This window comes from Paralichthys olivaceus, chromosome 9 (assembly GCF_024713975.1).
Source record: "Paralichthys olivaceus isolate ysfri-2021 chromosome 9, ASM2471397v2, whole genome shotgun sequence".
Lineage (NCBI taxonomy): Eukaryota > Metazoa > Chordata > Actinopteri > Pleuronectiformes > Paralichthyidae > Paralichthys > Paralichthys olivaceus.
The window spans coordinates 15,567,747-15,584,646 of record NC_091101.1 but is presented as its reverse complement, the minus strand read 5'-3'; the positions used below and the strand labels follow the sequence as shown (position 1 = coordinate 15,584,646).

Genomic DNA, 16,900 nt, shown 5'->3' with positions numbered 1-16,900 from the left:
CCTCATTGCTGTTTGTGACGAAGGAGGGGAGGGGGGGTTGCAGACTTAGCTCTCTGTGATTGGACAGCAAAGATGGCTGCTGTGAACCAATAGCATGGAGCACTGTACAAAGAGATCGACTCCATCCCCCTTTCTGTCTCACCACGGTAACAAACACAGTGTCAGAGCTGGAGGAGAGATGTGTGTATTCGATGGCGTCTGGCATTTAGGTCTTTATTATAACCAATCTTGGATTTAATTATAATGAAATGTCCTTTCTGGCTGTGGAATTTCTGTTGATCTGCTTGTGTGAACAACACCTCGATGGGAAATAACATATTCTAATGGACCGAGGATGACAAAGACAATGGGATACCGAGACTGGAGATGGCTGGCGCTTTGGTGGCATCATTTCTTTCTCTTGTGGAGTATAACAGACGCACAGACTCGTTACAGCATCCCGGAGGAACTAAAACAGGGCTCTGTGGTAGGAAATCTAGCCAAAGATCTTGGTTTGGGATTATCAGACATTTTTGATCGTAAACTGCGAGTTGACTCTGAGGCTGGTAAGCAGTATTTCAGTGTGGATGCGGGGAAGGGCGAGCTGGTGGTGAATGACAGAATAGACAGAGAGGCTCTATGTGCACAAAGTACCAGCTGTGTGTTGCCTCTGCAGGTTGTGACAGAGAATCCGTTACAACTACACCGAATAGAAGTTGAAATTAGGGACATTAATGACAATTCTCCTATTTTTTCAACAGAGGAGCGATCTTTGAAAATAGCTGAATCTACTGCCACAGGCATACGCTTTCCCTTAGAAACAGCACTGGATCTGGACGTTGGCAGTAATTCAGTAAAATCTTATATTCTGAGTAAAGATGATTGTTTTAGTTTAAGGATTAAGGAATTGTCTGGAAATCGAAAGGTTCCAGAACTACTACTAGAGAAATCACTTGACAGAGAGAAACAAAGTGTACATCAGCTACTGCTGACAGCTTTGGACGGAGGCAACCCTGTCAAAACTGGAACCACAAATATTATAGTTACTGTACTCGACAACAACGATAATGTCCCTGTTTTCAAAAGAACATTGTATAATGTAACTGCGCATGAAAATATCGTCACTGGTTCAGTTCTTGTAAAAGTCGAAGCAACTGACGCAGATGAAGGTGTTAATGGAGAAATTGAATATGTATTTGCCGAGCACACACCGCAATCACTGTTGTCTATTTTTAATTTAAATTCGGAAACAGGCGAAATTTCCTTGATAGAGCCATTAGATTATGAAAGTAATACACTACATGAGATCGATATTACTGCAAAGGATAAAGGAATTCCTGAAATGGAGGGACACTGTCGTGTACAAGTAATAGTGATCGACATTAATGACAATGCGCCAGAAATAGTTCTCACTTCAAAACCGAATCCGTTACGCGAGGACTCGCCAAGAGGCACAGTAGTAGCTTTAATCAGAGCACGAGACCTTGACTCCGGTAATAACGGTAAAGTCACATTGCATTTACCCAAACGTTCTCCCTTCACTCTAAAACCGTCGTTTTCTAATAATTATGAACTAGTTACCAGTGGTGCTTTAGACAGAGAGAGTTTCTCTGAATATAATATTGAAATAACAGCCACTGACTCAGGCTCTCCTCCTCTGTCCAGTAAGAAAATTATACCAGTCAGCATCACTGATGTGAATGACAACCCTCCTGTATTCTCTCAGCCCTCCTATAATGTGTATTTAAAGGAGAATGGGGTACCAGGATCTATACTGTACTCAGTATCAGCCTCTGACCTGGATTTTGGTGAAAACGCTAAAGTCTCTTACTCTATACTGGACTCTAAAGTGCAGGACGTGTCTGTCTCGTCGTATGTTTACATTAACTCAGATAACGGCAGCATCTACAGCATGCACTCGTTTGACTATGAGAAACTCAAGGTGTTTCAGATTCAGGTTCAGGCAAAGGATCAGGGCTCTCCGTCTCTCAGCAGCAACACCACCGTCCATGTTTTTATCCTGGACCAGAACGACAACGCCCCCGCTGTCATTTACCCCTCCTCCGCTGCCCTGGGCTCCCTCTCTCATCAGAGAATGCCCCGCTCCGCTAAAGCGGGTCACCTGGTCACTAAGGTGACGGCCGTGGACGCTGACTCGGGCCATAACGCCTGGATCTCCTACAAACTGGCGGAGGCCACAGACGCCTCTCTGTTCACTGTCAATCTGTACACAGGGGAGGTGAGGACTAAACGCGCTGTGTCCGAGCAGGACGACTCCTCTCAGAGGCTGCTTATAGAGATCAAGGACGACGGGGAACCGGTCCAGTCCTCCACTGTCACGGTGTCCATCCTGCTGGAGGACGGTCTCCATGAGCCCATCTTAGACCTCCGACACAAAGTGAGCGAGCCCAGCAAGAAAACTGGGAGAATCACCCTTTATTTGATTCTCTCTCTGGCCTCGGTGTCCGTGCTGTCTGTGGTGACTTTTCTCATCTTAGCGGTTAAATGCATCAGGAGCAGCAGAAGCAGCGGTAGTTGCTGCATGAGACAGAGCGACTGTGATGATTACAAGAACCCCAACAGAAACCTGCAGATTCAGCTCAACACTGATGGACCCATAAAGTACGTGGAGGTCCTGGGAGGAGACATGTTGTCTCAGAGTCAGTCCTTCAGGTCCTGTATGTCTCCAATGTCAGAGTACAGTGACTTCACTTTGATTAAGCCCAGCAGCACCACTGACTTTAAGGAAGTGATCAGTGTCCTGGATGCGTCTTTACCGGATAGCACCTGGACCTTTGAGAGCCAGCAGGTGAGCATGGTGTAATACGAACATGGCAAACACATAATTTTATTCTAATTGCTTTGTTTGAGGGAAATCGCAGCGTTCTCGGCAATTAAACAGATTACTGCATTTATATGTGGTTGTATTAATCAATTAAATATAATATTTGTCAAATGAAAATGTAAAATCACACTTTTGCTTTATTTAAATATTACTGGATATTTAATTTACTTCAAAAATTAAAGCTTATCATTTGTCAAGTGAACGTAGTGTTTTAAGGCCTCACTCAGCGGCTGTTTGAAATGAACAGTCTGTTAGTTTCTGCATAGCTTGTCGAAATCAGACTTTCAGCACCACAGGGGTGGACAGCGACTCTGACCCATGAGACCTGTGGACTTCCTGTGAATGACGTGTTGTTAGGGGCACTGACTCAGGAGGTAACACTGGAAATCCATGAACATATCACTAACCCACTCAACCATTTTCATCTATTTCATGTCTGGACTGTTTGTTTGTTTTTTACTAAGATACGTAAAAAGGGACTGATTGTATTTAGACATCAAATAAATGAAAACACATATACTGTCATTACAATTAAATCTTAAATGTACACTTAATGTAATGAAGACATCGACTTGATCCAATTATTAATGTTTCATTTATTTGATGCGTTGATATGTTGAAATACATCTCCTCCAGTCGCTTCACTCGCTCTTTCATGAGAGTGCAAATGGTGAGTGTGTCTTTAACGGCGCTGCTTGGTGCTGCTCTCATTGGATGTGAGAGGTGGATGCTGTGCACCAATAACATTCAGAACTGTACAAAGAGATCTACTCCCTCCCCCATGCAGCTTCAGCACCAAAACCACAATGCTCAGAATGGGGGAGAGAGAGTGTAGGTAAATGTTGTATATAATCGAGGTATCATGGTAATTCTTAACTCAATTTTTGGCCATAAACAGGCATCTTTGTAACGGAATATGTCACGCTCTTGGGATGTGGATTTTGACTTCATGTTCTTTGTTCCTGTGGATTGGAAATGATGCATTTTTCTGAATCAGGGATGACAAAGACAATGGGATACCGAGACTGGAGATGGCTGGCGCTTTGGTGGCATCATTTCTTTCTCTTGTGGAGTTTAACAGACGCACAGACTCGTTACAGCATCCCGGAGGAACTAAAACAGGGCTCTGTGGTAGGAAATCTAGCCAAAGATCTCGGTTTGGGACTGTCTGAGATTTTTGATCGTAAGCTGCGAGTCGCCTCTGAGGCTGGTAAGCAGTATTTCACTGTGGATGCGGGGAAGGGCGAGCTGGTGGTGAATGACAGAATAGACAGAGAGGCTCTATGTGGACAAAGCGCCAGCTGTGTTCTACCTCTGCAAGTGGTCATTGAGGACCCGCTACAGTTACATCGCATCGAGGTAGAAATACGAGATATTAATGACAATTCACCAGGTTTCATTTCTAACGAATTATCTTTAAAAATAGCAGAATCAGCAGCAGTCGGCACCCGCTTTCCTCTGGAGAGGGCAACGGACCCAGACGTTGGCAGCAATTCACTTAAATCATATACTCTTAGTAAAAATGATTGTTGTTCCCTCAAAATCAAAGAGATAGAGGGTGGTAAAACTGTTCCGGAACTTGTCTTAGAAAAGCCACTAGATCGAGAAAAGAAAGCTGTTCACAAAATCTTACTAACAGCATTAGATGGAGGGAATCCAGTGAGATCAGGGACGTCACAAATAACCATAACCGTGCTTGATATAAATGATAATTTTCCAGTATTTGAAAAGAACGTTTATAAAGTAACACTGGATGAAAAAAGTGTGGAGGGAGCTATTGTGATAAAACCCAAAGCAACAGATGCAGATGAAGGTTTAAATGGTCAAATCGAATTCTCATTCGGCTCTCGGACTCCAGATTTTGTGTCGTCAATCTTCGATATTAACTCTATAACGGGTGAAATCAGTCTGAAAGGGGAGTTAGATTATGAAACTGTGAAGTCGTTTGACATCGATGTCACTGCAAAAGATAAAGGCAGCCCTGAAATGGAGGGACACTGCCGCGTGCAGGTTGATATTACTGATTTCAACGACAACGCTCCTGAAATTGTCCTCACGTCTCAGCCAAAGCCAGTGCGCGAAGACGCACCAAGTGGCACAGTAGTTGCTCTGATCAGTGCGCGTGATCTTGATTCTGCTGATAATGGCAAAGTAACATTGCAACTCACCAAGGGCTTCCCCTTTAGTCTGAAACCTTCTTTTTCTAATAATTACGCACTGGTTACCAGTGGAACTTTAGACAGGGAGAGCTGCTCACACTATGATATTGAAATAACAGCCACTGACTCAGGCTCTCCTCCTCTGTCCAGTAAGAAAATTATACCAGTCAGCATCACTGATGTGAATGACAACCCTCCTGTATTCTCTCAGCCCTCCTATAATGTGTATTTAAAGGAGAATGGGGTACCAGGATCTATACTGTACTCAGTATCAGCCTCTGACCTGGATTTTGGTGAAAACGCTAAAGTCTCTTACTCTATTCTGGACTCTAAAGTGCAGGACGTGTCTGTCTCGTCGTATGTTTACATTAACTCAGATAACGGCAGCATCTACAGCATGCACTCGTTTGACTATGAGAAACTCAAGGTGTTTCAGATTCAGGTTCAGGCAAAGGATCAGGGCTCTCCGTCTCTCAGCAGCAACACCACCGTCCATGTTTTTATCCTGGACCAGAACGACAACGCACCCGCTGTCATTTACCCCTCCTCCGCTGCCCTGGGCTCCCTCTCTCATCAGAGAATGCCCCGCTCCGCTAAAGCGGGTCACCTGGTCACTAAGGTGACGGCCGTGGACGCTGACTCGGGCCATAACGCCTGGATCTCCTACAAACTGGCGGAGGCCACAGACGCCTCTCTGTTCACTGTCAATCTGTACACAGGGGAGGTGAGGACTAAACGCGCTGTGTCCGAGCAGGACGACTCCTCTCAGAGGCTGCTTATAGAGATCAAGGACGACGGGGAACCGGTCCAGTCCTCCACCGTCACGGTGTCCATCCTGCTGGAGGACGGTCTCCATGAGCCCATCTTAGACCTCCGACACAAAGTGAGCGAGCCCAGCAAGAAAACTGGGAGAATCACCCTTTATTTGATTCTCTCTCTGGCCTCGGTGTCCGTGCTGTCTGTGGTGACTTTTCTCATCTTAGCGGTTAAATGCATCAGGAGCAGCAGAAGCAGCGGTAGTTGCTGCATGAGACAGAGCGACTGTGATGATTACAAGAACCCCAACAGAAACCTGCAGATTCAGCTCAACACTGATGGACCCATCAAGTACGTGGAGGTCCTGGGAGGAGACATGTTGTCTCAGAGTCAGTCCTTCAGGTCCTGTATGTCTCCAATGTCAGAGTACAGTGATTTCACTTTGATTAAGCCCAGCAGCACCACTGACTTTAAGGAGGTGATCAGTGTCCTGGATGCGTCTTTACCGGACAGCACCTGGACCTTTGAGAGCCAGCAGGTGAGCAGAAAACGAAAAGGCCATTTGCTAAATTGTGTTTGTAAAAGTTTGATGAACAGAATTTTCCTAATTTTGTTTGTGTGCTGCTTCTAAACAACGAAAACCAAATGTCTCAACTCCAGCAGCGTGGGGTCAACACTGATGTTGTAACTCTTATAACAGACCACATTATATATTTTCTACTCTTATAATCATCACATGGGCCTGTTAAAATAAGTGTCACAATATTCTTAGTAAAAGTAGTCAATAGTAAATAAAGTAGTAAATATGGCAATTACTAGAGTAATAGTAACCCTAACCTATAGTAATAATAAGATAGGGACATTTTCTTTAAAAAAATATATATATTTATATTTCAAATATAATCTTAATTTCATCCTGCACGTCTTCATTTAAAATGTTAATTTAATGTTTTAATGTCCAAGTTATTATTTAAATATTTCTGTCTAACTTTCATCTTTTGTCAATTTACAACTCCAACAATGTTATTTTGTATTGTTTGCAGCAATTATATTTTAAATCAGTCTGTTCTCAAACACAAATGTGCTCTTTAGTTCGAGCCACATTACTTTGACATTTTTATAGCTGTGATTTATTAGAAAATATTTTCAACAGAACGACTGAACTTTATTACCCAATGAAGTCTGACTCCAGCTTTGCTTTGATGTGCGCTTGGGTTTCGGGGGAAAACCACTTTGGAAACTATGCCCCCCCGCGGTTACAAATGGCATCGCTATTAATTACACCCAGCTCTTACTGCTCAAGGAGCTCTTCATGAAAGTGCGTGTGTGTGTGCGTGTGTGTGTTTATAACAATAAGTTGACATCTACACTCTGAGCAAATCCATTTTTCATTTTCCAAAAAGGGCACTTACAAATATACTTCCTCCTGCTTGTCCACTTGGCATTGTCCTCTCCAACCTCTGAGCTGTGAGACTGGTACTTGCCTCCAGTGCAGCAGAGTGACTGAACAAAGTTTTCAGTGTGTGTGTGTGTGTGTGTGTGTGTGTGTGTGTGTGTCTGCGTGTGTGAGGGAGTGTGTGTGTGACAGCACTGGTCCAGCCCTGTCCTCCAATGAGATGGGAGGCCTCAGTGGCCTCTCCCCGCCCATGAGGGGAGTGAGGCGGCGGAGACTCAGCAGAGTTTCAGCGGAGACGGAAAATACTTTGATTTTCGCCCTGGGTTTCTCTCTCAAGTCGGCCGTCATGATCACATCAAAACTTCCCATCGCTCTGTTTTTAAAACGGAAATGTTCATGGAGACGGACAGCCTGGTTGTAGAACTACCATGGATACGTTACGGTGAGAGAAGAAGTTAGAAACTTTCCCCGGATCCTCGGAGCGCAGCACAATGGACTCCAGGCAGAGGAAGCGCTCCAGAGGAGGGAGGCTGTGGAGCATTTGCTTGTATCTCGCTGGCCTCTCCTGTGCGTCCGCTCAGCTCAGTTATTCCGTATCGGAGGAACTAAGCCCGGGTTCCGTTGTTGGGAATATCGCAAAAGATTTGGGTCTGACTGCTCAGCGGATTGAACAGAGGAGGCTGCGGGTGGTCTCAGATTCCACAACTCAATACTTTGAGGTAAAGCAGGCGACCGGCAATTTGGTCATCAAACAAATTATAGACAGGGAGCAAATGTGCGAACTGAGTTTAACGTGTACACTCCACCTTCAAATAGTTCTTGATGACCCATTAGAAATCCATCGCGTGGTGGTGGACATTCTGGATGTGAATGACAACGCGCCGCACTTTTCGACCAGCAACATTTCTTTGGAGATATCAGAGGCGGCCGCGCCGGGCACAAGGTTCCGCTTGGAGAGCGCACACGACCCAGACGTGGGGACCAACTCGTTACGCACGTACCATCTGGCAGCAAATGACTTTTTTACTTTGAATGTGGAAACTAAAAGCGACGGCAGCAAGTTTCCAGAGCTCGTGGTGGATAAAGCTCTGGACAGGGAGACGCAGGCCAAGTTTCGCCTGATGCTCACGGCTGTAGATGGGGGTCAGCCGGAGAAATCTGGCTCAACACTTATGCTCATTAAAATTCTGGATGTAAATGACAATGCGCCAGTCTTTGACGAACCAGTGAATAAAGTTAGACTATTAGAAAATGTTGCACAGGGCACTTTAGTCACAAAGTTGAACGCAACTGACGCAGATTCCGGCAACAATGGAGAAATATCTTTTCTTTTTAGTAAATATACACCGGAGCGAGTTCTCAGACTTTTCAGTGTGGATTCTAAAAGCGGGGAGATCCGTGTGAAGGGCGATGTGGACTATGAGAAGGCCATTGCATACCACATCACAGTGCAGGCCAGAGATGGAGGCTCTCCTGCTATGGAGGGCTCATGTAACGTCATAGTGGACATAGTTGATGTGAATGACAACGCACCAGAGGTGACACTGACGTCACTGACTAGTCCTATTAGAGAGGACTCTGCACCAGAGACAGTGATAGCGCTCATCAGTGCGCGGGACCTGGACTCAGGTGTGAATGGAGAGGTTTCATTGACCGTCCAACAAGGTTTGCCATTTAAACTTATTTCAGCCTTTGGGATGCATTACAGCCTCATCACAGCTGGCAACCTGGACCGTGAGACTGTCCCAGAGTACACAGTGGTCATCAGGGCCACTGACGCGGGTTCACCACGCCTTTCATCACAGACAACCTTTGTGGTGGAGCTCTCTGATGTGAATGACAATGCTCCAACTTTCTCTCAGGATTCATACTCTGTGGACATCCCAGAGAACAACGCTCCCAGTGCCCCCATCGTAGCTGTTTCAGCCACTGACCCAGACCTTGGTGACAATGCTCGCATATCGTACTCCATCCTTCCCAGCATGGTCCAGGGTTCATCCATTGCTTCTTATGTCTACATTAACCCAGAGAGTGGTCACATCTACAGCATGCGCTCTCTGGATCATGAACAGCTGAATGCATTTCGGATTGAGGTGCAGGCCCGGGATGCAGGGGTGCCCCCACGGACCGCCAATGTCACTGTGCATGTGTTTGTGGTGGATGTGAATGACAATGCACCAGTGATTGTTCACCCCTCCTACCCAAAAGAGAAAGGATTACAGCTCACTGTGCCCCCATCTGCAGGCCCAGGGCACCTCATAAATAAACTTGTAGGGGTGGATGCAGACAGTGGGCACAATGCATGGCTGTTGTACTCCATAGCCCCGGGACCAAATGCTGGAATGTTTCGTATTGGGCCACACACAGGTGAGCTCCGCACAGCCCGCAAATGGGCCGAGGAGGAAGAAGGCTCAGCCTATGACATTGTGGTCATCATTCAGGACAATGGTGAATCACCAAAGTCTTGTTCTGTGAACATAACAGTAACCGTGGATGAGAAGGGCACAGCCGTTGATGCACCAGCAAGCCCTCGCCACACGCCCTTTTACCACCGCACAGGGATGTCAGACATCACCTTGTACCTTATCATCTCTCTAGCCTGTGTATCAGCTGTCTCCTTCATCACCTTTGTTGCCCTCATGATACGCTGCCTAAGGCACCGGAGCCCAGGCCTGGGAGGCTCTGACTGCTGCTGCTACGACAGCCACAGGTCCAGCCGCTACCATCAGAGGCCCAGCAAGGACCTGCACCTGCAGCTCAACACTGATGGACCCATACGCTATATGGAGGTTGTGGGTGGCTCCCAGGATCCACACACACGCACTTACAGGCCCTGCTACTCCACCTTATCCAGCCGGAGTGACTTTGTATTTATGAAGACACCAATGCTGAGTCACAACAACACACTCAACATGACACTCAGCAGGAAGCACCTTATGAACTCAGTCAATGAGGTGAGGGCTCAAGTTGGAGAGAGGGAGTGCATTGGTTGAATTTGCAAAGGTGTGGCCTAACAAATACAGGTGTTTCAGTTTGGATGTATATGGATTTTGGAGAAGCTTGTGGATGTGTGGGTTGTGGAGTATCTAAAAACGTCACATCATATTTTTATCAGTTTTGATGCTTGGAACCCTGACAGTAGAGTACTAACCTACATTTTCACAGTCACGCAGCTCTACAGTATTTTATCTGTATTTTACCTTTTACGTGGAGAGAAAGCTCTTAAGGCTTCTACATGGCAGATTTGGGCAGAGAGAAGTATCATTTAATATTTAATGTTACCCGATGCTGGGAAATGAGGTCTTTCCCTTCCAGTAACTAAACTGGCAGAGAAGAACTGTTTTTTATGGAAAAGATGCAGATTGAGTGGAATATGCTGAAAGAACGTCGAAGGAGATCGCTGAAGAAATGGTAAAGGAAGAGGAAAAGGGGAACATAAGTGCTTCTAGCAGATGGAGAGGTGGAGACAACAGATGAAAATAGGTCCTGCAGTGTTGGCTCAGTGGAATAGCTGGGAGACTGAGGGGAACAGGATGACAGGGGGAGAGATGGGAGGGGGTAGAGGGAGAGGAAAAGGGCCAAGGAACGAAAATGGTGAGAGGGGTGGGGGGAGAGAGTCAAAGAATAAAGTGGTGGCTGAAAAACAGGAATCCATTGGGTCAGTGGCCTGACCCCTGACTTCCTGTTGTCCTCTGAACTTTTGGTTATCGGTTCCAGGACTCAGCATCGCATGAGTGTGGAGTTCCCGTTCCTAATTATCATTTTTTGATCCTCCTTTCAATGTGTTCAGTGTTGGGTGTGAAGGACGGCTGACCAGATAATGACCACATGTCAGCTTTAGAAAATGGCTGACAGTGCTCTCACCAGGATGAGTCATTTTAATGGAATTCAATTGAAAAAAAAAAAAAAGGTTTTTGTCATCCTTAATCCATCCATCCTTAATCATGTTGTATGTAATGAGGAGTTGATGATTGAAGGTTGTTATTTTTCTCTGGTGTTTTGATGGTAACTGTTCCTTCTCTGCACTTTACCCTTTATATCATCTAATTCTTGTTCTCGTGTGTCTGTGTAACATAGATTCACTCTCTGCATTGAATCGGTTTGTCCCTGAGGTCAGCAGGATGCCATCTGTCTCTCTGCTCTAGTGACACGTGTGCAAAGAGGACAACAGAGAAAAAGAGGTGGAGGAAGATAGATAAAGGATGGCTTTTAACACGTGTGCCACAGCAACAGACGGCACAGGCTCTAATGGCTTTAGAGCTGTAGCTATCACTGTGAGGGTTTATGTGCCTATGCGAGAGATTGTGTGTAAAAGGCAGAAGGAGTACTCCAGTAGTGTGTAATTTTAGCAGGACCCTGGGGCCATCAAGCCTTCCCCTGCCCTTCTTTTTTACCCTCTATTCATTTGCAGTGTACTGTTTTTGCACACTCTATTTAAATGTGTGCTAACAGGGAAAGTTTGAGAAAAAGTCCGTTTTATGTTTCTTCCCCTGAAGCCAATTCACAGCTATTTATTTCCAATTGGCAAATCTTTGTATTTTAAAGCAATAGTCTCATGATCAGTTTGGGACTCAGTAACACGCCACGTAATCCTGATGTCACGAGTCTGCCACACTATTTTAGTTCAATGGGATCATTTCTTTTCAAATGATCACTTTTTCTCACAGTATGAACATTTCCATAATCATGAGTTTTTTCGGTCTTGGGAGTCTGGGGGAGTTTATGAGGGTTGGCACGTGCACAGAGTGAGGTCGGGTGTTTTGTAAATATGCTTTTTATGGATGATAAAAGCTGCACATGCGACAAACTGGCTCATGCGGTTCAGTGAAACTGTCCACAAGGGTTTTGTCAATTGAGTCATGATGTTTGTCTAGGCGAAAAGAAGATTAAAACCAGGAAGTGCATATTGTGCTTTTCTCTATTCAGTCCTGAGGTTTTTCTCTTATAATGGATAAATAGTATAATCCTGCATTTTATAGAGTACATATTTCCACTAGCCTAATAATTTGCTGAGCATTAAACAACACAATCTTTGGCAAAAATGTGAGATAGCTGTGAAACAACATGAGGGAGTGAATGTGCCTCTATGTATTGAGGGTTATATGGTGTGCATGTGTGTGATAAAGATTATCAGAGCAACAGAATAGAAACAACTTCCTCTTTTCAAACAGCACCAGGTGCAGTCCAGCCAGCCATGGGTCTTTTAACACCAATTCAATTTGTGTGTGTTAGGAAACTGGATCAAAGTGCACCAGGTGGTACAACACCGTTTCTCATTTGTACACCTGGATAACTATGTTTGTGTCATGAAAGAAGAAGTGGTTAGCTAGTGACCCAGATGTTTTAAGAAGTTTCACATTCACGTGCTTACATACATGCTGGATGGAGTCCAGATGTTCCTGTGATCGGTCCAGCTTATTCCCCCCTGATGAATCCAGTGCTCATATAATGAATATCCATCTCATCTCTGAAGATGATAGTGTTTCATCCAACACACATTATGGTGCAGGAGCTAAGGAGCTCAGTCCAGTTGTAATTCACCTAAAGAACCCACAAAGCCCTTTAGTTCAGTTTCATGATGTAAGGAAAGCAGACTGACAGCGTGTAAAGCTTCCAGACTGACATGAAAGTCTAACAATTGGCCCACAGAGCTGTAATCCCTTCATCTCTCTGCACTGGCCGAGCGTGCCTGGGCGTCTGTCGGACCTTCTATCTCTTTCTCTCACATCGTGGCATTTTGAAAACCTTCATCTGTATTTAGAGATCAACTCATTTAGGAGACAATGTAATAAATAAAACAAACAGCGCTATAGATGCTCAGATAATTGGAGCTAAAGTCAATTAGATTTTGATCCCTTCATGTCATTAAACCTGGCTTGGGATTTGTTTTCCCTAGAAACCATTGTTGTCTGAACCAGCTCACCTTAAAAACTGAGAACTCTTAACTGTTTGAAAATCCCTCATTCAGAGTTTTTCCTTGAGCAGAAAATAGAAGCATTCTGTCACCTGCCTGTCATAATGACACACATAGCACATCAATTGTTTAACTTAAGCCAGAAGTGGGGCCCAACACTCAAACACCATCTATTCCCATATGCTTCATATACCTGCAGTGGGATCTGACCTTGGAAAGGACGAGTCTGTGTCTGCGTGTAGAGAACGAGTCACACAGCTGGAATGCTGGGCCTCTCTGTGGATGTTAACCTCCATGTGCCAATGTTTTTTTCCCCAAAGACAGACTCATATGGCCACACACACATAGTCAACTCTAAAGTCCAATTTTCTACTCTAAATGTCGACCAAGCTCTGCTTTGAAGAAGAGTTCAAATACGTCCTCCTCTTCTCAGCCTGGTCCACTATGATTTCCTGTTGTAACAACAACAACTTGTGAGTTCTGGCTTTGCAGTTTGTTATGAGGAAGAGGGTGAGCAGATGTCTTCTCTTCATCTGACTATTTGCTTTCCTCTCAAGTGTTGGAAGACTTGATTAATTGTATTGGTGATCATCAAGGAGAAACAAGTTCTTTGCAGATTTGATCAAATTTGACTCGAATTATAGGGTTATTCAATATTGTATTATTGAACACTGAATGCTATTCAATTCCCTCATTTCTTTACATTCACACTCCCTCTAGCACTCTGTGGTGTCAGTCACAGGTCCATAGTAGACAGTGCGTTCTTTCATTCCTCTGAATCTGCTGTAATTCCATTTTTAATGGGGCAGTCACTTGTTTTGTCTTTTTCCCCCTCGTCTATTAGATGCTTCAGTTATGTTAGTCACCAGTTTACTCCACAATACTGTTCCTTTAGCGTAGGTATTTTTCCTTTCCCTGTGTTCTCTCCCATTCTTTTGCTCCTATCGATGATACTCTTGGGTACAACTGCTCTTTCAATAATGCAGCACATCATCCTGCTGGCCTCTCTCTCAGGGGAGCTCTTGTGTCGATTAGGCGGCAGAATCTGGAGCCGAGCCAAGGTTCTATTCACCGCATCAGTGCACAACAAGAGAGTCTGAGAGAGAGGGAAAGAGCCAGAGAGATGGAAAAGACATGGTGACATGGTCAGTGAGGTAGAGATGGACAAGAGTGCAATGGCCTTAAAAACATTTATAGAGAGAAGCTGCTGCTCCATCATCATTGCCTTATTTCCATGACATTTAGATATCAAAACAAAAAAAACAGGATGATATTTCAAGGACTCTCCCTGCCTTCATTATCTATTAAAAGACTGTTTATTAATAACCCCTCAGCTTACAGCGTTGCAAGCTAACCAATTTGTAAAACAAGTTGCTGATATGTCGGAGTGACAGTTTTATTTTGTCTGCTTTTTTCCACTTGTAATCATTTGAATGTATTTCCAGCCAATCTTTGTGTGTTCGTTCATCCAGTGAGAGAATTTCTTTTAGATACAAGTGTCACAAACGTCCCATTTCATCTTCTGACTGCACTGCTTATTAAAATGTTATTAACCGATTGCTCACATATGTGACTATCTGCATTTTGGTTTTAGTTTTGAGTCCAGTTTTATAAGCTTCGTCCCATTTTGCAATTTGTTTGTCTGAGCGCGAGTGTATGTGTGTGTTTGTCTGCGTGTGTGAGTGTGTCTCTGCAGCATTTTATGCTCCACAGCTCTCGGAACAACATGGCTGCCTGAGTACACAGATATTTGTTGCCATCTGTAGCCCTTTGTTGAGCCTTACTGAAACAAAGAGGTTTTCTAAATCACAGCCTGACACACAACAGGATGCACTCAGACATAAACACCCTCAACACACAGTTGTGTCAGCCACAAAACAACATCTTATGAACCAAATGGTGCCCCTCAAACGTTCCAGCTGTTGGCTCAGTGTAACACACATCTCATGTTGAATCTTCTGTTCTCTTCCCAGCAAAAACCCCCCAACAATGACTGGCGCTTCACCCAGGGACAGCGACCAGGACCAAGCGGGTGAGTACACTAACACTCGTCCTCACACACTGGTAAAATTCCCATGTTGACATGTTGTTGTGCTGCAAGAGGGAAGCTTATCAGGCAGAGAGAGCGATGAAGGATGGAGAGTAAAATATAAGGTAGTGCTGCAACCATGAGATCCTGCAGGCTGCTGATTCAATGAAATATAAATGTTATATGACACCAAAACACAACGTACATTATCTTTAAGGCACTTTACATACTAAGACTGAAACCTCACAATATTATAGAGAGGAACCCAACAGTCATAATTACACGTCTGACTTTGAATGGCATCAATGTAATTTATTGTTCCATTAAATCGCATAATTCTGCTCCACCAGTTTCTGTTTTATATTCCTGAATGAGCATCTCTGCCGGTTTTCAGGCTGCTTTATAAAATGGCTGCCGCAGCTTCCACTCCCCCCTCCCCCTCCTGTTCCCCTCCTCTCTGCGCTCTCTGAGCCTGTGCGCCATCACTCAGTACTGCTGATGAGGGACTGTGACCAGAGCCAGTGGGGGGATGGGATTGTGTGTTTATCCTTCGCGCTCTCTCTTCATTTTCTGCCATCTGAGGGGTCGTACTGACTCAAATGTAATTTTTCACACCAGTGAATCACCTGGTAAATGACAGCAGACAAACTGTGTTTTTCTCTTTCAGCTATGTGTTTTAGTTTTTTTTGCCCATGTCACGTGGGCTAGATGCAGTGCCTGCACGAACAGTTTTTCACAATAATGATTGCACAACACCTTCCATGAGACATGGTTTCTCCCTGAAACAGCCTAGCTGAGCCGAGTCAGGAAAATTTTAGACACAAGCACAAGCCACTGCAGTTTTAGAAGACAACTGGGATTATGGCATCTCTGGTATTTTCAATTGATTTAGCAGACTCACATATTTTCCACAGAGCTCTAGAGCAACAATATAATAACATTTTCATGAATACTGCCCCCCCCAACCTTCAGAAAAAAACAAAATGGTTATTTCAGACTGTATAACTTGTTGTGTTTTTAGTCCCCACATGCCATACGGTACACACATACGATGGACGCCGAACACTGGGAAAAGGTACTAATTTAGACGTAGAAATTGTCTGGTCTCTTTCTGCCCTTATTAGCTGATCAGTGTTCACTTTTATGAAGTCCCTGTTTGGTGAGAGAGGGGCCTGATCAGCTGATGATGGCAGACAGTGGCTGAAATCTGGGTAGTGCACTGCAGTTGCGTGCTGTGCTGTGTGTAGATGTACCTAACCCATAGCTTCTGTTAGTCTCCCTAAAAGTTTGATGGGGTTTGTTGATCAATGTGCATAGGCCACAATGCCTGCTGTGGCGTAGAAAGGATTGTGACACTTTTGATTTTGCGTGCAGTGTTTTGTAGATTTTTGCTATGCCTTGTATTTGTGTGCTATAAATATATAGTCATTACAGTCTGAGAGCTCCTGCTTTTCTCCCTCCAGGGAACTGGCTTCCCCATAAAGTGTTGCCTTTGTTGTGTGTCTGTGATGGTTGTAGCTCAACATCACCACATGTGGCTTTTTCATGTGATTTATCAACTGGACTACAAAAGTTGGACACAATAACAATAGCATTTTCATGACTGATTTATTTAAAACACCTGTTAGAGGGTGAAAAGTTCCTTAATGGAGGAAGTAGCACATTACATTCGACTCTTGAAGTCAATGTGCAGATGAGACAAACGTCACCAGGGGACTCTGTATCGTCTTAAATTAAGTTAGAAGTTGCATTGTTCTCTGCAAAACATCAAGGAGAGTTAAAACATGTCACACAAGTTTGCAGAGGAAAACTGATCGCAATG

At 44.4% G+C, this 16,900-nt stretch overlaps 1 protein-coding gene across 50 annotated transcripts in view; it reads left to right on the top strand.

The window, feature by feature from the left end:
* LOC109648067 (protocadherin gamma-A11-like) overlaps window positions 1–16,900 on the top strand; it is a 225,240-nt gene that overhangs the window by 202,683 nt on the left and 5,657 nt on the right. For 24 of the 50 annotated variants that reach the window (XM_069531630.1, XM_069531624.1, XM_069531619.1 and 21 more), the window contains exons 2-3: window positions 15,023–15,081; window positions 16,100–16,153. In XM_069531630.1, coding sequence (XP_069387731.1) covers window positions 15,023–15,081; window positions 16,100–16,153 — 113 coding nt within the window. Of the gene's footprint in view, window positions 1–173; window positions 2,789–4,041; window positions 6,278–7,323; window positions 10,090–15,022; window positions 15,082–16,099; window positions 16,154–16,900 lie in introns of those variants that run through there. The other 26 variants (XM_069531650.1, XM_069531645.1, XM_069531640.1 and 23 more) reach the window with 8 other exon arrangements.